General features: G+C 39.2%; 1 protein-coding gene across 3 annotated transcripts in view; it reads right to left on the reverse strand.

Moving 5' to 3' along the window:
- CHST9 (carbohydrate sulfotransferase 9) overlaps nucleotides 1-23,813 on the reverse strand; it is an 86,813-nt gene extending 63,000 nt beyond the window's left edge. The window contains exons 1-5 of one of the 3 annotated variants that reach the window (XM_064703494.1): nucleotides 23,713-23,813; nucleotides 22,939-22,986; nucleotides 22,739-22,835; nucleotides 18,673-18,731; nucleotides 16,441-16,653 (exon numbers count right to left, since the gene is read on the reverse strand). In XM_064703494.1, coding sequence (XP_064559564.1) covers nucleotides 16,441-16,540 — 100 coding nt within the window. In that variant the 5' untranslated portion in view covers nucleotides 16,541-16,653; nucleotides 18,673-18,731; nucleotides 22,739-22,835; nucleotides 22,939-22,986; nucleotides 23,713-23,813. Of the gene's footprint in view, nucleotides 1-16,440; nucleotides 16,654-18,672; nucleotides 18,732-22,738; nucleotides 22,840-22,938; nucleotides 23,079-23,712 lie in introns of those variants that run through there. The other 2 variants (XM_064703492.1, XM_064703493.1) reach the window with 2 other exon arrangements.
- Between the last annotated feature and the right edge of the window lie 2,575 nt (nucleotides 23,814-26,388).

Raw genomic sequence — 26,388 nt, forward strand, 5'->3', positions numbered from 1 at the left:
TTGGAAAGCTTTAAAATCTTTGATTAGAACTGCTTTGGAGATTATTTAATCTCTGACAGAATGCTGTCTTTTTCTAACTTTCAAGAATTGAATTATAGTGAAATGTGACCTCTATCTAACAGTTCCAACAAAAGACAGCACAGTTTCTATCAGAAAATATAAATTATTAGAATTAAAATTAAAGCCTCACAGGTTTAATAAAGGATGGAAAAAACTTGATTTCTACATCAAACTCTCCAACTCATGCTTTAAGAAACTGCACAGGCAGACTTTGCTCACAAAATTCTGAGGACGTTTCATCTCAAATCAAGACTTAATCAATTGATGTTGCAAGGAATGATTATGAAAAATCATTCTTTAAAGGACAGACTGCAAAATATTTGCTAATAGTCTATGAAGTACTGTAGCTTATTAAAGAAAGTACATTTGTCAAATAAATTAAGTGATACATTATCATTTGCTTTCTCAGTAATCTATAATGCATCTCCAATATATCAGCAATATATATCTCCAATATATCAGCATGAGTTAAAGGGGCCTTTGTTCCAGCTAGTAAAAACCTCAATTACACTTCTAAAGAAAAATCTGACATTCTGTCTTTTATCCATTCTTAAAAGGACCCTATACTTAAGCTATATATCATATAGTTCTTTGAATCAAAAAGTCCCTTCAAAGGCAAAGTCAGATATTAAACAAAATAATTTTTATTTTATTAATTTTTTTCTATGAATTAAACAAGAAATAGCCTTATTTTTTATTTGTATTTAGTTTCTAGTTTCTACTTTGATAAAATTATACTTTCCACTGAAAATCATTCTGAGGTTTTTCAAATTAACTCAACTTTAGGCTATTTCATCCTTATACTTCTGGGGTAAAAACCTCAAACATATCCTTACAAAATTATTTAAAATCTCTACACTATTTCATTTTTCTTTTTTTTTTTTTTTTCAACCATAAACTCTTGCCAGGAAAAATAAGTGATTTTTTTAAAGAAAGCAAATGTAGGTGATTGCATCTATTTAGTGTTTACATAATTTCTCCTAGAGCCTTTCTTTGGACCACCTAGCTTGTGGGGCTTTTAAAAAGTCATTAGAGCTAAATTGCTTGAAATTAGTAAAGTTATTTTTCCCATTCATGCATCTGTCTCAGCTGAGAAAAATCATTCAACAGTGAGCACTTGACAGCACAGCCACTTTCCCCATTAATTGTCGACTAAGACAAGAAAATTGAATTTTTGTCTGCTGAAGTTTAGGCAGTGGTTTCATGGGTAGAACAGCCTCAGCTGCTGTCAGCTGCTCAGTTTCTCTGAGCTGCAGAAGTGCACTGGCATACCTACACCTGCTGGTGACAGACAGCTCTTCTGAGGCGGAATGGCAGCAGGTTAGATCCTCCAAGCAATCCACAGGGCAATGGCCATGGCTTCACAAACACTGCCTAATTGTTATTCTGCTCCCAAAGGTGTTGCAGCTGATTGATACGCTCAAATTTCATTCCAGATAGTGAGAAAAACCCCAAGCTATCACACAATTCTATTTGCTATCCTTACCCAGCAAACGTTTTGCCCAGCTCAGACTGTCAGATCCATTTCTAATCACTGTAAAAGTAACATTAAGTAAATGTGGCATTTGGAACACTTGATGCTTTATACAAAAAAAGCAGAAATCTTCACTTATTCTTCACTTCCTCTCAATCTTAGGCACTAGGAGATGCATGTTTTGCCAAACGTATGGAGAAAATATACATCTAATAAAAAAGTAATAATTTAAGTCATGTTACTGACCTGACTGGCACAGGAGTTTGCTTGTTACTCATTTTAAAGAATGCTAAACTTCGTCTTATGAAGAAAATCCTTAATATCTAAGCCTCTCTCCCCTCAAACATCTATCAGATCTGTGATCTGCTGTAATCAAAATTTCTCTTCTTGAAAGACAGTTTATTTACACATGTGTCAACCCAGAACATTCATGATTACAGTTAAATAGATATCTCTTTCCCTCTTACAAAAAACATTATTGGAAAACAACATTCTTCAATTTACTATCAACACTTTGATAGGTACAAAGCTGAAGTGATACAATCAACAATTCTTGATTAGTTTTTGATAAAGAGAAGCACAGAAAAGTGCCAAAAACATAAAAAAGTAGCCAGGATGTTCTGCTGAACCATTTGTCCATTAGTCACACTTTAATTTTATGATCAGTAAATAACATTCTCACAGGGACAGAAAGTAGAAAACTTTTTTTTAGTGATTCAATTATAAAACAGTCTGGAAAATATTTCCATAGAATTGAAGAGCATCGTGGGAAAAATGCTTCCAGTAGTATCCAGTATTCTAGCTGGATTTCTCATCAGAGGAATCTCAGAGGAAAGGCATCAGTTAGAAAAAACACTGTACAAACTGATGGAAGAAAGAATAATTCAGGGCTACTAACACACCTCCAATCTAGAAGGCCTCTAAATTATAAAACACAAAAGGCAAAGAAAATTCTCTGAATTACTATTATAAACTTCTCTAGTTTATAGTCTACTCCAAACACTGTTTGCAGAGACACTGGAGAGAGCTGACCTGATTTATTGCTTCTTTTTGTCTACCACAGAAAATTGGATTCCTAAGCCTCTGCTTGAGCTGGCTGAAGGTAGAAGTGACCTGATATGTCCTATGTGACAGAAGGTGATCACCTTGCTACCATACTTGCTTGGCTCAAGCAGCATTTCTCTTGGAAACTCACAACTTTCAGGTCTATCAGTCTGAATGCCTCCCCTCATTGGTATTCATGGCAGTCTAAGGCTAAGTCATTACATCCTATAAACATTCCTCATTTTAAAAGAGTATTTCTGATTCACTTGATTACACTGTCTTCCTATTCAGAAAAGAAAACAGAGCTGTGTGGTTTGGGCTTTTTTGTTGGACTCAACTTGTTGAATGTCACACCACCGAAACTATTTTAGCTCCTCTTCAGGCTCTGCCTTCCCTCCTCTTCACAACCCCTTGTTCCCCAGCTCACAGCATCACACCATCATGAGGCTTCCACATACAAATGTTTACTGTCACTTTGGATGTTTAGACATAAGATCAGACCTCACTCCCCCACAACAAATATTTTGTTTTATTAGTAACTGGAAAATACTCCTAGATAGGTACAGTTTCAAGTGAACATTTCTGATAATACAGTATTTGGCATTGCATCAAATGCAAACATAATTATTTGCTCAGTTTTATGGTTATTTATTGAAAAACAAAATGTGACTGTCTGTAGCAATGGAACTACCTGAAACATTACCTCTATGCCACAAACACTGTTGTGCAAGTGCAATATCACATCATAGGAAAACATCAAAAGACAAAGAGTATTTAGGAAAAAAAAAGGAGGAACAGACTTGGATGCTTTCAATTGGTCAAACTTCAGTATTCCTCACACACATAAAAAAACCTTCAATAATTCTACTTAATCTCTGAAGCACAGATCTTTTTGGCTAAGGGTTATTTTAACATGAGGAAGATAGTTTTATATTGCACTATACAAGGAGATACTATTCCTACAAATACACCCACTTAAAACTTCTACAGACTCACCCATGTTAGCTGCTTCCAGATATTTGGAGGGCAAGAAAAGAAATATCGGTGAGAACCAGAGTTCTGGAAAAGCCTGAAATGTCAGAAGTTTTTTCAAGGCAAAAGCACATTTGTGGCCAGGTTACTCATAATGAATGGCTGACTGTGTGATGCCAGCCTTCTTTAGATGGTGTCACCAGAGAATGATTTTATAATACAGAGTTTAACTGATGATTGATATGTGAGAAACAACATACTTAAAGGATAAAAATATTTTAGTAATAGGAACTGCCAAGCAGCAGTCTGAGAAAAGTAAAACATAATAATGAAAAATATAAACATGTACAAAAAATATGTAATAATAAAAAGTAACTTTAGCACATTTCTTGAAACAGAAGTCATAACAGAAGTTAGAATTAAACATCTATGGCATGCTCTCCTTTCCTATCATCAAGGTTCCAAAAACCATTTGCTTTACTCTGCCATTTTTTATCAGTTGCTCTTGTTTTTCTATGGCTTACCTCAGGGGATACACAGTAACAAAGCACATTTGTTGGTGAATGTGTCAGCTTCAAGAAACAAATTGAACAGAATGAACAAATGGTTTTGATCATTTATGTGGTCTTTGGCCCTTATGGAGAGACAAAACCAAAAAGATGTTGTTCTACCAGTTCAAGAGCTAGACATTGTGGCACCCTTCTGACCCAGGCAAAATACCTGGTCCTCAGCCCCAAATGAAAACTGAAAGGACAGCAAAGTTTTGCAAATAAACATCTGACGTCCCTCAAATAATTAATATGATTGCCTTAAGTGGATACTGGTCCACATGGATTAGATCATTAAAAATACCAAGATTAACTTCTAACTTTCCAGAAAATCATTTATTAATTTGTATGTGCATTGGTCATCACAGACTAGACTTTGTTTAAACTGCTTCCCAACTGTCATTCAACTGTATTTTATTTACAGAATATTAATACAAGCTGCCCAATATGCACATTTTATTAACTGGAGAGACAAGGCTGAGTCTTCTTTCCAAGAATACCTTGAACCCACCTGTCAGTCACAGCATCTGGCAGCTTTATCTGCATTATATTTACATGTACATCAGTCCTAAACCTGATGCCAATAGAGTTTTGTTATATTGCATGATCAATCATAACTCAAGTGGTGGCACACCTCAGCTATTTGCAGATTAATTCCACGAGAAAGAAATTTCTGCTTAAAGGTTAAATAAATCATGAAGTATTTATACCTCACTGCAACTACCTCAGCCTACACAAGCCCAGTCTCACCTGCCTGTTCGTCTTCAAAATAGGCACACTGAAGGGAAAAGATTGAAACAGAAAAGAAGCGGGGTGAAATTAATTTTGCCATCTGTAAGAGGATAAAGCAAATTAAAAAAAATCCCCAAAGTCCACATTATTTGTTGTATTTCACATATACTTTGTGCTGGCCCCCATACTATGAAAGTAATTTGAAATCCAGGAGCAAAGCCAGGGGTTTTTCTGAGATGTTTTTCATTGTCTTCTGCCTGCCATCAGACTGCAATAGCAAATCCTAAACATTAAATTGCACAGAGGAAGAAGAAAACTCATCAAATACTCACTGGAAAAAAAAGAGTTTTTTCTACAGTTTGTTGCTTCATTGGATATAATTTAATCAGAAGCCAGTCACCTAACTCTCACTCTAATGATTCTGATCCTACAAGTAACTTCTTTAGTGATAAGGAGTCTATTCATATCCAATGGACTCTATTATTGCATTAATAATTCAGCAGCTCCCACAACAAGAGAGTAAAAAAGACAAAAACACATCCAAATAAATTCCCATCCCTCTGCCAGCCTGCCTTAGCTTCTTCTTTCCTTCCCATCACAGAACATGACAGATTTGGTTCTGCACCAGTGTCAGAATTTTACATATTTGATGACCTCTTTGAGGACTGTTGGTAGGTAGAAAAGGTTAGAGAACCTGAGAATCTTATATTCCCACAGAAATTTCAGTTTCTAAGGAAAAAAAATATCTGTCACCTCTATTAACAACTGTCCCATAGAGCTACTTGGCTTGAGCATTTCCAAATAGTTTATAAATCAAGCTGAAGTTCATGAAAAGTCTTGATTCATTGGCCCAACATCAAGAACAAAAGTGCTTCCTGGAAAGTGCTCCATAATTCTTGACTGCAAGTACAGAATCATCTTAAAGCAATGACATTTAATGAATTATATGCATAATGTTTAAAGCAACAGCTGCATTTTGCACACAATTCAAATACCATGGCCTGTGTTAACAGATGGCTCCCTGTTAGCTCTCAGTAGTGGACAAGGCATACTGTGCATTAGTGGCTATTTAATGAGAGCAAAAAGGAGACAGAAACAAAGAAAAAGAAATTAATGCATCTATGTATTTTCCTAATTTGTATTGCTAGAATTCATTCAAAAAGTATAGTGTGAATATACTGTAGGCATTTTTTTTTTAATGCAATAACACCATTGCAACAGATTCCACTGCATTATTTGGCCACTAAGTGTTCTTCCAGGAATAAAAAATGATTTTGCACAGACGAGTGGACCAGAAAGTGAAATTCTATTTACCCAGTTGTATTAAGCTTTTGCTAACTAAAGATCCTTCTCCTCTGCCATTGTTGTAAGGCCAAAGTCAAAGTAAGCTCTCATGACATGCACTTCTGAAAAACAGAAACATTATGGGGATATGGTAACAATTCTGGAACAACTGTTTTCCACTCTTCCCAGGAAGAGCCAGCTCTTTTAAAAAAATTAAGGAAGAATATAAAGTATAATCAAAACTGTCTCGGCAAACAACATTTGCTATAATTATTATTTCCTGTTGGACATATTTTCTTTTCTTAGCAGAGCTATTTTGTGGATGAATGGCAAAGAATCAGGCACTGATATTTTCCTGTTTAACACAACAGAATGTTTCCAGCTGCAGCTAGCAGAACTCACGCAGCACATCTCCCTAGCTGACCATAATCAAAACCAAACACCTCCAATTTCTCTGGCATATAATTTACTGAGAGGCAATATGCCCACACCCAGGGCCCAAAACCACAATTCTAAACAACCACAAGTTCCCTTGAGCTGATCCTAAGTGCATGCTTGTATTAGGCCTAGATTGTAACACATCTGTCACAGAAAGTATTGCAAACCTTTAACAGCTTCTTCCTCCATCTATGCTCTTACACATGTATACAAAGCTGTGCAAGTTCTTCTATTGTTGGACTATAATTAGTACTGAAATGACCTGCTCCATTCCAATCACATTAAATATAAAATGAGTTAACACCTTGTCTAACACTGGCATACACCCACAGTGAAATTTAACATTGGCTCTGATTATTCTTAACCTTTGGCTGCTGATCTTCAGTTATTTTCTGGATGTTACTCAGTGTCTGTGACATGCAGAAGACATCCCCTGATGTGACTGTCAAAATTTGTGGATTTTAGGCCATCATCAATTATGTTCTAAGCCAATGAATCTCTTCACTAAGAGACACTATTTTTTTGTCTCACTATCACTGTTACTTAAGAAAGTCAATTTTCCAAAGCCAATGACTTTCTTAAGAGCTCCTCCCCTCCTTCCCCCTTCATTGTCTGCTTGGCTCATAGGAGATTTTGTCCATGGGAAATGAAGTCCTTGCAACCATTGATCCATCCCTGCCATTCCAGGACTTTCTGTGCTTCAGCATCCCTGAACAACAACAAAAATACCCCAGCCAACCAACAAACCAATCAAAAAACTCAACCAAACAAAAAGGAATCATTGCTCATTTAGAAAAGCCTGGCATTGACCAGTCTTATTTGCTTGTTTTTAATTAGAATATTATGGAACTGTAAACATGAAAATTATTATTACCATTGTCCAGAAAAAAAGAAGTCTATCATTCCCCAAATATTTTGATAACTCATGTCATTTTTCCTTATAGATGGTGCCATGAGACAAAATCTGTGCCTACTCAGCATGATTTTGTTAGAGCTATGTGCTGTGAATTCCTGGCAAGATTGTGTGATAGAAAGCTGAGTGGTCAATATAAACAAAACCATTTGAAACAACAAAGCTCTGAGGGACAAATTCCACTTCTAGCACACAGGTTTCACACAGGTTTAATAGAGGTCAACTATAGTCTTGGATGTTGTTACCATGGGGAGGCTCTGAAGTGATAAGGAAACAATCGTTTTTTGGTGATTTGAGTGGAACTGGGGGGGAGTGAGAGTTCCTAAAGAGCTCCTGTGGGCAGTAGTATTTTCTAGGTTGCACTTGCTGCCAAGTATGGCATTCCAGACTTTCCAGTATAGGATGCTGCTGCTGCACCTCTTCACTAAACCAAGATTAAACCAAACAAAATCCAAAGCCAATGGATGTGTGTGATATTCCATCCCCTATCACTTTGCATCAAGTGAGGCTCATACTTGCCTGGGAACGGTTTCATCTATATACAGGGCAGTGCTTAAAATACAGCATATTTTTCAGTTTTCCTGAGTAATGAATATTTACTGTTTTACAAAAAGCAGAATCTTCAAGTTGATTTGATTATTGACCCTGACTTTCAACAGAAATGAGCAAATGTGGTAGTTTTGAAAAGGGCTTGCCTCTTTGTTTATTTTAGATTTTGTTGTTTTTTAAACATTTGATAGCACCCAGCTAGCCCTCCCTTCTTTGTGGCTGCAGACAGCAACATTCCCTCCCACACATATAGCCACAAGGCTCAAGGTTGAAGGAGCTGAGAAGAAAAACACTATATGCTGATGTGTCATGCATCTTCCCAGTTTCAAACTGACAGATAGGAAATGTCTTGCACGGGAATATTGTAGAATGTAGAAACATTATTTTTCTTTGAATATGCTATTAATATAAATTAAAAAAAAAATAGAAGTAAGACACTTGTCTGAAGAAGTAGGGACCCAAACTTAAAAGCCCAGCCAATATTCATGCTGATGTGAAATAATGATTACCTTTAAAAATAAAAAAGAACCAAAAATAAACCCAGTTTCTTCCACATTAAAAAAAAAATAAGAAGACGTTAAAGGCACTTCTCTTCTTCCTTGAACCTTTTCCTCCTTGACACAAATCATGTTTTTTTCTAGCTAAATCATACACATCATCTGTCAGACATTAACCCCTTGTACACTAAAATGGCTCCCTTTATTTGAAACCTCTCAGCTTCCTGATCTTTAAATGCTTGTTTCACACATTGCAAGATGATCCAGAAATATCCCAAATTAATAGCAATAACCTGTTTACAGTAAGACCAAATGAGTAAAGTGAAAGAGACAGAAACGAAGGCTCTAGAGTGTGAATACTAAAAAAATTCTTCCATATAAACTCATCTCCATGTACCCCAGCAGCTGACTGTGGTTAGGAGATAGGTTTCCATCTAAAACATTTCTCCTAGCAGGAGTCTCTATACCCACAAAAAAAAAAAAAAAAAAAAAAAAAAAAAAAAAAGAAAAGAAAGGGGAGACTTTAAATAAATATATACCCATGCATACCTATATGTATATACTCACCCTTAAAACAAACATTAGAATTTCTAATTTAATTCCAGTAAGAAACCAAAGCTTTTCCTTGGAATTTTGCAGGGACCACATCACATGTTTTAACAGGTCTGTTTGCAATCAAGTGACATATCAAAGCAGTTCAGCATCAGACACAGAGGTAAGCAGCCTTAAATATACTCCAGCAGCAACCACTCACTCCTCTGAAAATGTGCACTGCATGTAAGGAAAATGGAACAAGCCAGGAAAAGAAAAACATTCATCTTTTCATCATAGTTCCTAGATAGTCATATGAGGAGCAGCTGAGGGAGTTGGGTTTGTTTATCCTGGAGAAAAGGAGGCTTGGGGGAGACCTAATCACTCTCTACAACTCCCTGAAAGGAGGGTGTAGCACATTTCTTCACCCAGGCAACTAGTGACAGAGAACACGGCCACAAGCTGCACCAGGGGCATTCAGGCTGGACATCAGGAAGAATTTATTCATGGAAAGGGTATTTTAGAATTGGAACTGACTGCCCAGGGAGGTGGTGAAGTCATCTTGGAGGTGTTCAGGAAAGACTGGACATGGCACTAAATGCAGTGGTTTAGCTGATATTAGTCAAAGGTCAAACTTGATGATCTTATAGGTCTTTCCCAAACTTAATGAATCTGTGATCTCAATTTTTTTCTACAGTTACATCTAAATGGTGATTTACAAGGTGAAAAATACCTCTCCACCCTTCTTGCTCTGTAAGACTGTATGTGTGTCTTAAATGGTACTGCATCATACAGCCCTTGGCCAGAAGAGACAAGACTGCAGGGCTGTACTGCCTGAATGACAAGCTTTTAAGGAAAAGACACTTTAGAACTGAAGAAGTGCCATGAACTAAATGTTATTAAATGCAGTAACAATGGTGGACAATAACTGAAAACTAACCACTTCACTGAACAGCAGCACATCTGTCAGAAAATTTAAAAGAAGTTGGAAAACAAACCAAAAACTCATATATCATGTTAAAAAAAGAAAAAGCATAGCTACTTAAAAAGAAAGAATGACTGCTAAGGACTCTGTAAAATCACATTTCGAAATATCAGCCAGATATTTTGCTCTGAGGGTCTGACTAACTGGAAAATAGCATGAAGAGCACCTGTTACATATTTTCTAACCAATTCAAAAGAGCATTCTGAAAACAGCATTACTGTTACTCAGCCTTCCCAGGAAGGAGAATACCCCAATTTATAAGTGTTTCACTAATCAAGCCAAAAAGCCCTCCAGGAGTAACTACAATTCAGATTTTGAAGTGAATTTGGTTACATGCCCATAGATACAAGAAAGCTACAGGATCCTCTTCTTAAAGTTCTGTTTGAAAACAGGAAAGAAAGAGTATATTCAGGTGTCCTTAGTATAAGTAAGGTATGTGCTGCACCTTTCTAGAACTAGATCTCTGTGGTCTAGGTATGAACAAGGTTGTGTGGGCTGTTCAAAGCTTACACACAGTAATACATGAAATGTCATCAGCTACCACTCAAACATGAAATTGAATATATAGCTACGAGGAGCTCCAAAACCTCATCTCATTTAGTTTGCTTCCACCAGAAAGTGGAAGCTGGAATTTCTTCTAAAGCAGAAGCATTTATAAAATTAAATGGGATTTAGCTATAGGAATGATATAAGTAAAATGAATGAAATGCAAGATGAAAATGGCTGAATGAAAAAATGAGTGAAATGGCTGCTGAACAGCAGACTTGGGAAGAATATCCTCAGAAATAGATAAATACAGCCTTAAGTGGTAAAAAATATGAAATTTTAACTTTTTTTTTCTTTAAAGCTTCTGGGGTTTTTAACTGCAGAAGACTGGGTGTGACTCTACAGTCAGAAGCTCAGGAAACATCTTCAACTTTTACTTGTGTTTTCAGACAATTATGGTTTAAGAAAGTATCCATTTCGACCTGTTGCTTAGTAGCTTTTTTCCTGCAAAGGCAACTGTTCTCTCCCTACAGCTTCCCTCTACTGAAAGACGGGGGTGAAGAAAGGAAAACCATTCTATGTTATAATACAGAAATTTCCCTAATAAAATTTTGTAGCATTTCTAGGATTTCAATACCTGTGTAATAGTTCACCAAGCAGCATGATCCTACTGAATCTTCCTTCTTTTGTGCTTCAGTCCAATAATGTTTCAGTCCAATAATGCGGCAGATTAAAAAAATAAAAAAAAAAAACAAACAGAAATATTTCACACACAAAACACAGCATATTACAGCCAGAAGGGTAAAACCTAAGTACACCCAGACTCATTAGAACAGCCTCATTAGTGACTGGGCATTGTAAACCTGAAGATTTTTTTGCCATACCAGTGATGTTCCATCAGACTTAGGAAGACTCCCATAAACTGCTCAAGACCTTGACAGCAGAAATATTTCAATCTTACTAGAAGAATTAAATTATTCATAATTAATAACCATTGCTGAGCAGTGTTCTTTTCACCTTTATCTACAAACCTCTTTTCCACAAATATATTACTTTAATGTATTTTATGATGATTGTCTAGAAAAACTTTGACCTCCATGAAACAGGTGCCTTTGCAATTCATCACATATGAATGGTTCTTTAAGCCACATCAATGTTTCTTTGCTTAGACAAAGTTTAAATAAAAATCAACCCACAAAAAACCAAAGAGTAAATATTTTCATGTGTACACATATATTCAATTGCTACTTAGAGTATCAAGATAAGGAAGAAAGGCACTCAAAATATCTCACCAGATTACCAAAGGACCCAAAAGACCCCCTTGGATTACAAAATCTGGCAAGGTGGGGAAAAAAAAGCCCACCTGTGTATGCCAGGGAATATGTATAAAGGATACAACCCAGATGGCTACAACAATAGCAGATTAAATTGTGAAAGCTCATGCAAAGAACTGCATGAAGGCTCAAACTTTTTTTAAAATGTGATTTTCATCTGATTTTTTTTTCTTTACAAAAGGAACACCTGTGGCCTGAGGAATGGGTATAAGGTCTGTGTAGTGAAGCTTTTCAGGAGGTAGATGCACAAATTGCACGAAAGCACACTGACTGCAGAAGGATGCCTGGGCAATCACTGATGCTACAGAACTGATACTCTGCAAAGGGAAGGGAAAGCACATGGAAAAATCTTGTTATCCTTAAGGTGAGATACAGAACTGCTGTGAAAGAGATGCAGACTTTTTCACCCTTGGGAGCCAGAAATCTATGGGAGGGTGGTGCAGCCTTTTAATTAGTGGTAAAACTACACTATTCTAAAGTAGTCCTTCATAATCATGGATTTACTAGGCACACAACACAAAAAAAAAAAAATTAATTACACAAACTTTGAGAGAAGGGAAAAAACAAGACATGGCAAAAACCCAAACAACTAACCCAGCATACAGTTCTAACCTCAAAAATATTCTCAGATTATTTTGAAGTAATCAGTGACATTAAATCACATCAATCCACATAAAAAGGAAGAGTTTTAAAGTAAAAAATTAGAACCCCTATCTTAAAACTCCAATTCATGTCTCTAATATTTCAGGATTAAATTGCAAGTGTCCTTTACACCCCACAACCCCCTAATTCAGGAAATTCATGGTACAGAACTCAACATCAGCCATGACCCCCAGCAGTTTGCTTCATCTGAATAAGATCAACAGTGCTGGAAATTTCTAAGCATGTAACAAATAGTTATTGCTTCTTAATCAATGCCACAATATTTGATGCTTGCACTGCTTAATGCAAGACTGTGTGGAGAACTGTCAAGTAAAGCTGCAGGATCCAGCTGAATTCACCTTAAGCTTCATTCATGTATGTGAATTTATATACAATGAATATATTTATATATGGAGAACATAAAGTGCTCCATATATACCACATTATCAATGCTGTCAATTAAATTTTCATCCAGATGTAGTCTGTACATATTTATGCTCACACTGGAATACTGACAAGTCTGTTCCCAATTACTCCACTGAGCTGAACAGAAGCCACCCAACAGAAGTAAAGATGTATCATCCTGTCCTTATACACTCCACGCCCAGAGCCAAACCAAGAAACTCCCCTGTTCTCTCAGTCTGCTAATGTATCTGAGAAGCCATCAGAGAGGACCACCACCTAGCTAGCAGCTGTTTCTTAGACATCTTTCAATGAAAGATTTTCCCTTTTTTAAGGTATAGGGATGATAAACATGACTAGAAATAAGCTGAAGAGTCCAAGCACAGTGGGAGGGAGCAGAAGACATGGCTGTGCTGAGAAGTGCATCCAGCTGCTGAGCCTGCAGGTGCATATGGAGTAGACGGACAGGATGAAAAATTAGAGGTGTTCCTGGGCTGGATACATTTGAGTAATGAGGGAAGTTAGTAAAAATAGATCAGAGAAAAACATGCTTGGATAAGATCAGTCTAGAGCAAAATAAGACAAACATGGGAATGAAATCACAGTTGAAATCTCAGTGATGTGAACAGGAAGTACAAATAAGAGACCCAAAAAGAGAGAAAGCAAGCTATGAATAGAAACTGGCATTGGATCTAGAGCGAAAAATTATGAATAGCTAGAAAAAGGGGCAATAACAATGGCAAGTGTGAAAGAAAACAGTCCAACTTTAAATCAGCAAGCCAAAGGTTAATAAGGGAATTGAAAACTACCATATCATTTTCCAGTTGCCCCCTAAAAAATCTTCATCTGGGAATAATTCACACCACAGTTAGGAGAGCCTGAGAAATAAGCATGAACACTACAAACCACAAAAGAGTAAAATTCACTGTCTTTTCCAGAGATTGTGATTTATAAAGGCTCCGGATATTCAGAAGAATGGGGTGGTGAGGAGCAGCATTTCACAGGTGCAAAACAGATACTTCCCTTAACTCAAACACATCCAACTTTCCACCCCTTCAGCAACCAAATGCAAACATGAATGCTGTAGGTCTTGAGCAGGGCACTGTGGAAGATAAAAATAGTTCTGCCTACAACAAACACTTGTCTCTACAGGCTCTGAGCAAGGCAATTGAGGAGACGAGGCGCACTTTCCATTTCCTAACAGAACTTCACCTCACATGCTCAGCCACTTGCAGATTAAAACTAGCTGTCTTACAGCTGTGCAGCTAGTGAGAGGATTAAAGGAACACATAAAATCCTTGCAAAGATACTTGTCAGTTTAGGATTCTCCAGATACAGCTCATCCCCAAAAAAGCCACAGTGAACAACATGTGGCAATATGAAAACAGAGTGGAAGAGGGAAAAAAAATTGCAAAATGCCCATAACTAAACTAATGTATATTGTGAATATGCAAATATGTTCTATTTCATATCAACTCTAAAGCAGCATACAGGAGAGGAGCATTAGAGAATTGTGCCGCAGAAGGTTTAGGAGAGATACAGGTGTTTGAAATAAAAAAGAATGGCTCTCTAAATGTTAAATTGGAAGAAGAAGCAAGAGCAGACACCAAAGAATGAGTTTTTTCCATGCTTTTGCCAATGTGCATGACCATATACATTCTCTACTGCTACTGTAGAGAATGCCAAAATTCTTTTTTTTTGGATCTTGATGAAGTGCTGTCACAACAGCAGTCCAGTGAGATAGAAGGGCACTCAAAACTGCAGTCACACTTTAAGCTCACTAACCATTCTGTTATCCTCTGATAGCTTCCATTTTATTAGAGAAATGTTTCCACATGGAAATGACTTATGTGTGCAAGGAGAAACCTCTCTCCTGAAGAAGATTATAGCAATATATCAAAGAAAACCCCAAAGAAAGCAACTGGTTGGCCAAAAGAACAGAGTCTGTCCTAGTTCTACCTTTATTTTATTTTCCTGTTTCTTTTTAATAGTAGAGAGATACATACAAAAGAAAGGAGTAAAAAAAACTGCACTGAGAAACCGCAACATGGAGCACTGCAAGGAAAGAAAGGTTAATTACAGCACAAGAAAAGATGCAAGGAATGTGAAGAATGTCAGCAAGTAAATAAATCAGTAATCTACAGTCATCATCTACATTCATGAACTATGCTGAAAGCAAGGATATCTACCCTTAACATTCCTGACAAAAGTAGAGATTTTCAAGGAAGACCCCCCTCTGCTTCATGCTCAGTTTCTGCCAACACCTTTCTGTCAACAACTGATTACAATGGAACCTTTCCAAAGGGAGCCTGTATTACCTCTCACAACAGTTTTATTAATACAAGTTTGTGAATACTTTGAGACAGCCCAAAAAAATTAACAAGCCAGAATTAATGCTGTGATCATTGCACTTAGTTGAAAAAAACCTCAAGGTCATTGTCAAACAACTGCAGAAATGATGTACTATATTTCCCCCTCAACACTGCTCTCTAAAACATACTGGAGCCTAGCAGCTCATGGAACAGTACAAATCAATAAAGCCAGAGACTAATGTGCTTTTACAGATATATTTCTTCACAATGGTATCAACATACTATAAAATAGGAGTTTTACAGAGGAAATGGAAGCTGAGTGAGAGAGACTAGAGAATCTGAAAGTCAAGAGTCAACAAGTTAGAAACAAACAAAAAACCCCTGACAAACCCCCCCCCCCAAGCATATATACCAATCCAAAAAAAACCCCATCAAACCCAAACCTTGAAAACAAAACCCTAACGCCCTCCAATACAAGTATACAAGTAAAATCAAAGATATGCCCTCAATAAGAAGTGGACCTACAGAGCAAAACCGTGGAGGACCTTACTGACATTTTGTGGAAGGTTACTGAGCTTCCAGCAGGGGTCGAGGTAAATGACCTCGTTTAGTTTAGTCCATAAGAGAATCTAGATTAAGCTGGGGTTCAACCCAAAACATCACAAACTGGAAACAACAGAATTATAATTCAGAAGTGTAATCCTGAGCCAGTGCTAACACAGATTTACCTGAAGTTGCTAGATGACTCTGATGCTATATATAAAAATACTTCTAAGCCCAGTCTCATACAATAATAACAAAAAAGAAAGGGAAAGGATGATTCCGTGAGCACTGCTGCTCAGTAGACCACTTTTGTCTACAAAACACAGCAGTTTTTCTCCAAAAATTACTTTACTACAAAAATTGTAATGTACAAAACCCACAACAAATAATCATGGAGAATAGTTTCTAAATTGGACATGCAAAATGCTTTTGAAACACTTGCTTTTGCAAATGAAGCTGATACAATACAATTAGGTAGCTGGGGATATCTTTTCATGTGACTGAAGAAATTCCTTAATGAAGTGTAGCAATTGAAACAAGTCTATTTTCAATGCCATTTTACTTCCAAAGGAGGGGGGGCGGAATGGGGACTACACCCCCAATTGTCCTCAACAGGTTTTATGGTCATCTTAAAATAACAGATGCAACTATGCTAAAAAAAAACCAAAACAACAAGAGAGAAAGCCTAGTGTACCTGTATGGTGTTCTTCAATCCAAGCTTGCAGGTACATGAAGAGGAGTAGACCAGCTACTCCAAACAGCAGTACAGACACGAAGACTTGTCTTAGGTTCATGACCCTACAAGGGGGCTTCTCTTCAGCGTTCAGAAGGACTCATTGCTCACTTTTCTGAAGTCTTCAGCACGCCTGCATCTTCTTGCAGAGACATTTTCCCCAGAGACACCAACCTGGAATAACAAGAGAGGTAGGTTGTTCTCGTGTTACACTTTTATTCTTCACCAGAGACTGTGTTAACAGCGTACTATAAACAAGCTGGAACCCTTACAAGCTATTGCTTTCAATGCTGATATTTCTGCTCACAGTCTCAATGTTCTTTCTACCCCCAGATGAGTTCCAAGCAGATGCATTTCTCAAAGTGGCTGAAAAGACCCTTTCACCTCCAGCAGAGCAAACATCACCTGCTGTCACAACAGAGGGAGGTGATGACCCAAACGAGGTCACTGAGTGTCACACCAATGCCCCACTCTGCCCACCAACCACCACAGCTGGGGAGCTGCAGCAAGCAGCTGGAGCCTTCCAGGTGGCTGGGTCACACTCCAGGAGGCTGCCAGCCCCCTGTGATGGGCAACCCAGCATCTCTGCTTCTGGACTGCGCAATCCATCATGTGTCCTTAAGGATTGGTGACCCCAAACACAACCACTCAGCTCACAAAGCCCCAGCATCGGTTCAGCCTGTGCAACGAGGAGTCATACAACGATATCCACCCTCAAATATGAACCCAAGTTTTGAGTTTTGCAGGATTAGGAAATGTCAGCATAAGATGGTATCAGTAAAAGAGCAAAAAATTAATTAATGGTTCATCTTTTTATTCAGCTCTGTTTTGCAATATGGAGAGGGACTTGTCAGGAACTCAATTCTTGCCGCAAAGTTTAATGGAAATGAGCTCAACTGTAAAAACTTATCAGAAAGATTTCTTTATTGAACAGCAGTGGGCCCAGAGAAAGTGATTTACCTGATACCCTGCATGTGCCACAAAGGGGTCATAAAATTCATTTTATAAAATCAGAACATGGATCACTAGAGGACACCTCCTTAACCTGAATAAGAATGTGCTCAATTGAAAGTGCATTATTAGAAGCTGAAGAGCTGTTGTTGAAACTGGTCTGCACAGCAAAAGAAAATGCCTTAAAATTCAACATAATGGACACTGTTGGCATTACATACGACAGAAGTGTCTGATGAACTAACACACAGAATTCTAGGAAAAACTTGAGCTTTTAAAGGAATACAGCCAACTGAAAGATATTTGAAACATAAATCTGTTAAATACACAGAAAAGAAAATGCAGCCACTTAGTTATTCTAAATCATACAAGTACTCCATGTTCCACAAGTTTGTATTTTTTAATAACTCAGCACTGTTACATCTATAATTGCTGAGTTTCTAAAAATACAGTACACATAAAGCTTAGCAGGAACTCCCATTAGAAACAGCTGTTGAATGAACAAAGGAACTATGTTAGAAAGATGAAAAAGATTTCAAGAACAACAAAACCGTTCAGGACTTTTCATATGCTTTTTCCAATTCCATGCTATTAAACTATACACATCTCTTAAGCACAAACTTGCCTGCAGAAAATGTAAGCCACAGTTTAAATTTTAATCATTTTATGTGTAATTGTTCTGTAGAAGACAGATAGCTAGACATTAATAGAATGTAAGTGTTCTGTCTGAAGTTTTTTTCTAAGGGTCATGAAGCAACTGGTTCAAACCATGCACATGAAAGAAAGGTGACAGAGGCTTTATTCTTAACCTTGCTCTTTCTACTTTGATTCTACAGAGAGGGAATTTCTTATATGCTGTTTACAGTACTTGTTTGCAGCTATTGTGATGATGCATAGGATTGGAAGCAAGCAGTGAAAATAGGGCAAAAACCAAGAAAATGCTTGGGGAATGCTGTGAAATGCTTTTTATATAGGTGTGGGTAGTGGAGCCTCCTTTCACCCAGGTCCTCATTAGCTGTTATCACTTGCACCTTTTTTTCCTTACAGTGCTCTTAGCACTCTCAGACTTGCAGTGCTCTTTATCTATGCTACAAAACTACTTAGGGCTTTGCACCTAACTTCAGTGCTGCAGCAAATGCACTGTTTGCATGTCTTTAGAAGTCACTCTGCTGATGAGACAGAAGCTTCCCAGCACAAGCAATGCTTCAAGAACCACTAGTCATAGAACTGACGAATACAAACCTCTTCTGTTTCCCACAAACAAAAGCTGTGTTGTTCATGTAACAAGACATTGACAGCATCTGGATTAGGAGGAAAAAAAGCAGCAAATAAAAAGATATGAGGGTCTGAATATATCTTTGAAATAAATTACTTAAATTATAGGTACTAGAAAGCAGGAATCCGTTTCTTGCTGTTTGGGATTTGCAAGTTTCTCTCATAATAAAAAGGTGAGCAATCCAGACACACACAATGACAAGTGCATGCTTCCAAATAAGCCCACTTCTGTAATGCTGCTTTCTTCTATCTCAGACTACACAAAGCTCCCATATATTCAGCCCTTCTTTCTGAAAAACAGCATTCTTGAGTGGGCAAGCAAAGCTTTCTCAGGCCACATGGACGATGCTGAAAGGAAAGTATCTCATACCACATCTCCATGAACATTTCTGACACTTGTAGGCTGGCACTGCTGCTCTCTCCGGCCCCTTGCTCTCATTCTCGCTGTTTGCCCAGCTCTTGCCATCACCATGAGCACTTTCTGACCAAGTTTAACCAAATTACACCCCACAAAGAATTTACCCAAGGAATGGTGCCAGTGGTTTTTCCTTTAGCAGTAGCTGATATCACACACATCCATGACCCATGACAGCATAGGGTATAGAGCTGACCTTGCCCAAACACCATTGTGGTTGTATGCAGCACCACCTACAAGCCCTAAAACGTGATGATGAAAATGCACAGTGAAATAAGGAGCACTTTTAAGCTCATTTTTTTAAGCTATTTAATCTGTTAATAAGAAAACAGATGTTTTCTACTAGGTTAGTTTTGGTTTTGAGTGGAAAGAAGTCTGTAAAAGGGAACAGCAGTTCAAGGTGTTTTTCTTTTTTTTCGTTTTGAACTACCAAACACACCCTAAGGCAGATTCACTCCACCATCACAGTCACTGTAATTATCTTTGTATCAAGAGTTTACTCACTGCTTGCAATTAGTTTAATTTATTTAAATTTAATTTATATGAAACTCTGTTCTTCATTTACATGTTGACTAAGTATTAAACAAGAGTAACATTAAATTAAGACTACTGATTTAACTCAGGTTAGACTCTAAATACATCAAACCCAACTATTCTGCTACCTTATAAGATTTTAAAGGCTTTTCAGCTTGAATGAGTAGTTTAATTTATTTAACACAGTGATTTGTAACCCCCATATGAAAAAATTACAGTGACATTTAAAAAAGTCTGCATCTGTGGGTCTTCTAGAAGAACTTGAAAAATGGCTGCACAACACTGACAAATTTGCTCCTTTTGTATTAAAAAGCAATGGTCATGGATTACACTCTCAGGCAACCTGGGCTAGAGGAAATACCTGCAAATATTCCTTAATCAAGATAAATGCTTCCTCGTGGCTGTGAAAAGCCAAGAAGCTGTTACTTTCCACCCTAGTATTTTCAAAAGAGATCAACCATATCCAGACACAGGTTCAGCATCCCTGCTTAAGCTGTGAATCCCCTTTTTTTGCTTCTAGTTCTGTGCGACATGGCTTCCCTGGGTTTTACCTTGACCATCCTCGCTGGATGGTTTTTGCTATGAGGGAACTAATGTGGCCTGAGAAATTGCTCTGTGCCTTCCACCTATGCTGAACTAGATTTTTGCTTTTGCCCAACATTTACCCCCATTTCTTTGGGATTTATGGACCCCAATGTCCCCACTGTTTGAGCTCAACCTATGCACCCCAAAATTTCAAGTTCTTTTGAATACTGGAGAGACACTACTACACATCCTTATCCATCATGAAGAAGCAGTAAATCTGGAAGACAATAACACTATGTGCCTTAAATGACAAACACAGCAAAAATGTAGAAATTTTACAGGTCTATAATCATTCACTTCTGACTCCAAATTGTTTAACATTTGTCAAATATTAAGAATTTCAAGAATCCTCATTCTACTGGTATAAAAGCCTTGCATTTTCCCCATTGTGTTTTGGGATCAAATAGGTACATTCCTGTACAGAGCCAACAAGGACAATTGAAATAACACAGTCACCCAAAAATGGGGAAGAGTGTACCTCCTGCTTTTGGCATGATTCCTCCTTTCAGCACATCATCCAATTTTTCTTCCTTTCAATCAAATATACCTGCAGCTGAGGAGAGGCACCTCAGCATTCAGGTACCATTCCTGGCTCCTTCCTATTCTAGACCAAAAAACCAATGGCATCTGGTCAGTAGGTTTGGCTGACTTTAGATTTCCTTGCCACCGTAACCCTCACCATCATCTAGTTCCAAAATCAATGCAAAACATTAGGTTGCTGCCTATTTAGAAACCTTTCCTTTTAATTTCAGCTTTTTTTCCTTCACTTGGAAATAAAGAATATCAAAATGCAGGGCTAACCAGCAAAATTCAGATGAAAAAACCCAGACAATCTTTATAATGGTCAAAACATTCATATTACTGTGGGATACTACAAATTCCCACCCACTCAGTATCTCCTTAGACACAACTGAATTAATGAAAACAAAATGAGAAAAAGAACACAGAAAGCTACTGCAACTGCACAGTTTTGGGTTTTTTTCGGTGTTTTTCATTTTCTTGCCTCCATCCTTACCTCAAGAAGCACTACATTTTCAGATACCTCCACTGGAATTATCATGGCAAGAAAATCTTGCAGTGAGGAATGTTCTGCTGGACACTGGCCCAGACTATCAGCTCACTCAGTAGAAGGAAGCAAGGATATCTTCTCACTTCAACGCTCCCCCTCCTCCCTCACTTCTCATCTGTTAGCTCATGTCCTACTTCACACGCAGATGATCCTCCAGGATCACCTTTCCACTGCCCACATCTCAACTTTCTGGCTTCACAACGACTGGCACACGGCAGAGTTCCAGCTCCGAACAATGCTTGCACAGTTCCTCATATCGGGCAGTACTACTTTTTGTTCTGGTTTATTACACAGGTTGCTAGAAATAAACATACAGTACTTGCCATTTCCTATCTCCAAGCAAGTTAAGCTCGGAACTTAACTGAACACTGAGCCAACCAACCTCTCACCAAACACCCCCCAGATAAACAAAACAAAAGCAGACAACAAAGCCCAAACCAAACCAAAATTCCCATAAGGGAGATTTTCCTGTCCATAGGAATTTAATAGGGGTATAGAGACAGCATATGGGCCCACTGTTACATCAGTCCTGCTGACATCTCAGCAACTTCTTCATCTGAAGAGCTACTTATAAGAAGTCCGTGTAAAAGTATAATTGAAGACACCATCTGGCCTGCACAACTTTTATTACTGGCAATAACAGAAGATTACTACCTACCAACACTGCAAATCAAGTTAAGAGAATTCTGTAAGAGCTCCATAAGACACAAATAATGAAATATTTTTTTATGAAACATATAGGGATTTCTCTTCAAAGGAGAGACCTGTTTTCATCAAAGTGAGCATTCTTAATCACCCGCTGCCAATTATGAAACAATAAAGCCCCTTTAAAATTTCAAAATTTTAAGCTGTATTTTTTAATAGCAGTCAGGAAATTCCAAACATCAACATCACCAAAGTAACTTCCCACCCAGTCAACTTGTACATATTTAACATTTTTCAACCTCACTCTCCCTTGTTATATAGCGGACCACAATGTTGTTATAGCAATTACATTTTGTTTTAAATGTACTTCATAGCACACAACATACTATACAAAATTAATAACATGGCAAAGAAAATATGGTTTGCATTTGATTTTGCCATTTTAATCTATTAACATCACTAGTTCCTCATTATCCTTTTGATATATTTCCAAAGGAAAAAAAATCCATTTTAATGAAACAAGGGGCATAAGTTAGAGTCTGCTTCTGAGAGCACGCACACCATTTACCTGGTCCTGCTGCTCCACCATAAATCCTGCTAAACTTCAGACCATATAAGTTTAGTGCACATAGCAACTTGCCTCAGACACCTGCAGATTAATTTAAAGCTGCAGCTTCAGACAAAGAAAAGTTATGCTTGTGTTAAGAACAGATAAATGCCAAGCTGACCTAGCCATGTGTATGCAGGTTGACACATCAGCATCATGGAAAGTTTTGGTTACTTACAGACAGCAGAGAAGACATGGAAAGCATCAGGTCTGGAACTTCACCAGTTCACCAGGATATTCCGTTTCAAGGGTTTCATCCTACAGCTGCTGGACATCTTGCTTCAAAAAGGAAAAATCATTATTATTCTCAGTAACATTTGCCAGTCAGGACTGAGGACCTCAGCAGAAAAAGGCAAGTTCGGCATGCTTAGCTCTTACCTGTCTGTAGCACTCCTGGAAGTCAGCGAGCAGTCCCATGGAAGTCACCTGGATTTTGGGAAGTTAAACAAAAACACTGCTCAAGACAGCAACTTGATGGCTCTCAGTCTTCTAACAGGATTATTGGTGGGATTTCTTCCCACTGTCAGGGCAAGGAACATCAGCAAAAGCACTGTGTCAAAGCCAGATCTTCCCTTTTTTGAACTGTTGAAATGACATGGTCTTGTTTACACGGACTGCAGTGAACCGAGGGTCTATCAGCATGCCAACAAGACTCGCAGCCTACCCCCAGTCATTCACTCTACTGCTAGAAAACGCACAGGCAAAACACCAGTCCATTTTTTTATTTTGGAGACGTGCCACGAATTCCCGATTCCCGCTGTGTGACGAAGGAGGGGGGTGTGTGTGGCTGTCGGGAGTCAGCAGAAAAGTTGCTCGGTGCGCGGAGCCGCGGCGGGGGCTCTGCCATCCCCTCAACTTCTGGGGACCCCGCAGCGCCTGGGGGCCGCTCCCGGTGCTGAACCTCTCGCCAGGGACACGCCGGGGCTGCCCCTCATTCCGCAGGGCCGCTCCGCGCTGAAGGCACCGGTTCGGCCCCGCCGCCGCCTCCGGCCCCGCCGCTCCGCGTCCCGGAGCCCGGGGCTGGGTGGTGCTGGGGCTGGGCGCTGCCGGGGCCGCGGGAGAGACCCGGCCGCAGACTCGCCCCCCTTCCCTCCCGCCCGTCCCGGGTGGGTGCCTGGCGGCCGCCCCTCACCTCACCTCTCCTCTCCTCACCTGCCCGCCGCTCCCGCCGCTCCCGGGAGGCGCTGCCGCCGCCGCGGCGCCCACACACACAAACTTTGCCGGCCAAACTTTGGGGCCGGGCGGGCTGGGGAGGGGCCCCGCCGGGCAGGGACACCCCCGGGCGCAGCAGGCGGGTCCCCGCGGGGCAGGTGAGTCCCCCCGGCCACCCCCGTGTCCGCCCGCGGCATCGCGCTCCCGCCCCGCCGCCCGCAGAGGAAGCGCTTTGCTCAAAGGTTTTGTTTGCTGCTGCAGATCCAGCGGTAGCTCTCCCCGTGCTAGCGAATAAATATGTCCAAGCTGCCAGGTAGAGGCAACTCATAGCTTTAATTAGCTACTAAAACAGGTAGTGTAGAAACTTTATTACCGTCTATGGGAAATAGGATGACAGAGAAAAATGTTTAATTAGTGCTTATTGGAGCTTCACGTGTGCCTTGCAAACCTTATCTGCTTATTGTGACAATAGACCAACCATGTAGATAAATGGCATTATCTCTCTTTAACGGGAATATCGCTTTGCTTACTTTTCTTCAGGGTAGTCCTTGAAGAAATAGCTCTTAGCCCTTGCTAAGGTGAGGCAAGCACGGAGGAGTTCTGACTTTCCAAAGCCGCGTTCAAACAACTTCTGTATCTGTCTCCTTTGGGCATTTCGCTGCAGGACTGTGTTCCTAGAACTGCCCCAGCGGACAGATACTTCTAAAATGCTTCCTGATTCACGGCCCCATTGCTCACTTACGGCATCCAGGCCTCTCCTGGAGTAACAGTAATGTAACTATTCATGTTTTTGCAACATCTTTTACGCCAACAGATTTCAAATCATCTCATGCACTGTTGAGACACACGCAGGGATCTCTTCCCAACCAGCCTTCGGCAGGAAGCTGAGCAGCCCCACCAGCCGAAATCCAGTGTTTCAGAGCAGAGGGTGGAGAGCTGGGCGCTGCACAGATTTCCAAGGGGGCTTAACTCGGCAGAGAGCGTAATTACCCTGTCCAAAGCTTAGATGTTCGTTGAAAAGTGCTCCAGGATCTGTAACAGCCGTAGGCAGCCAAGACCTGTGTGCAGGAGCGTTCCCTTGGATTTTCAATCCAGGTGCTAAACTGTCCTGCCTCTGCTTATTTTGGGCTGTGTGAATACATATTACCTCACCGTGGTGCTATACATTTTCTCTGGTTTATCTCACTTAAGGGTCTCCCTAGTCACAGTTCAGTATAGGAGCTAGCAGCTCAGAGAAAGCCTAGGGAGAGAAGATTTTTACCTTAAACCCAGTCAATGATCCATTTTAAAGTTCTAGTGAGTAGTGACCATCCCTCACACCCATAGCTTGTCTGGCTGCCTAGTAGAAGTAAAAGGGGAAGAAGGAGAGTGTGAAGTAAAATATGGCATTTTTTTGCTATTTCAGGAGAGTTGAGCATATTTCCCCTTTTAGATAACCTGGCAGGGATGTGATCCCATGTTAACCACATGCCTTAACAACAAAAAATGCAACCTCATATTTATATTATGGATATATTAGTCCCTGATGGCCAGTGAGATTTTAGAGAAAAACAGCATGCCAACTGAATTTTAGTTTCCTGATGTAATACACTCAGAAGGTTGTAATGAAGGTCACTGGAGCTTCTAGTAAGGACATACAGATTAACCTTCTGGGTGTTGTAGACTTAATTTCACTCAGTATGTACATGCAGCAAACATATTTCTTCAGATTGATCTACTCAGGCTGTATCCATCAACTAAATAAACTTATATATAACACTGAATAGATCTGATGTCTTTATTTTTATTTTTCTTCAGTTAATGGAATAAATTAATTGCTTTGGGATAAAGCCAAGTCTTGTTTTACAACTTAGTCAAAAAAAACCAACAAAACAAGAAAACCCCCAAACCACAAAGAACTCCAGACTAGTGCACTTAGTTTTGATAATACGTGTTCCACACAGATTGTCCTGGTGCAGAGGGTATAGTCCAGCTATTGATATAAAAATCTTTACCGGATTAAAGATTAAAAATTCAACATGCAGGTGAAATTAGACACTGGATTAGGAAGCTCATCAACTACATAATTGTAATCAGCACCTTCTGAAGGCTGACATGTAGCAAAAAAGAAGCAAATTACAAAAGGGTGGCGGCAGTCTGTCTGTGGCAGCAGGGCTGGTGTGGAGCCAGCGCCTACATCAGAAACTCTGTTCTTGGCAGGTTTCTGCATGTTTCCCATGAATTCTGGTAGACAAGTAGCTCAAGAGTTAAAGAAGCAGCAGCATCCTCTGAAAGCAGTGAGGCAGCAGCCAGGTGGTGATGCCTTCTCACAGGAACAGGAGCGGTCAGTGCACTTAGAGAAGAAAGGTAACAGGTTGTGAATCAAGACTGCAACCTGCCAAAAATTAGATGTCAATTTGCTGAAATAAAACCTCCTTTACTCTGCAATAAGACCAACTTATGCTCTTTACTCACTTCCTGTGTAGATTTTCCGGAACAGCCATTGAGGAGAGTATGGTGTGGAGGGTAGGTAGGTAGGTCGCAATAACCCACACTCAGAGCTGCTTCTCCATGGACTGTGCACTGTGTATGGCCCCTAAATTTGTGGGTGCTCAAACCATGGGGCAGAAACCATATATATCATTGCTGTAATGTGTTAAGAAACCTCCCTCACTTGCTGAAATTTCCACCCAGCCT

Source organism: Zonotrichia leucophrys, chromosome 2, assembly GCF_028769735.1.
Source record: "Zonotrichia leucophrys gambelii isolate GWCS_2022_RI chromosome 2, RI_Zleu_2.0, whole genome shotgun sequence".
NCBI lineage: Eukaryota > Metazoa > Chordata > Aves > Passeriformes > Passerellidae > Zonotrichia > Zonotrichia leucophrys.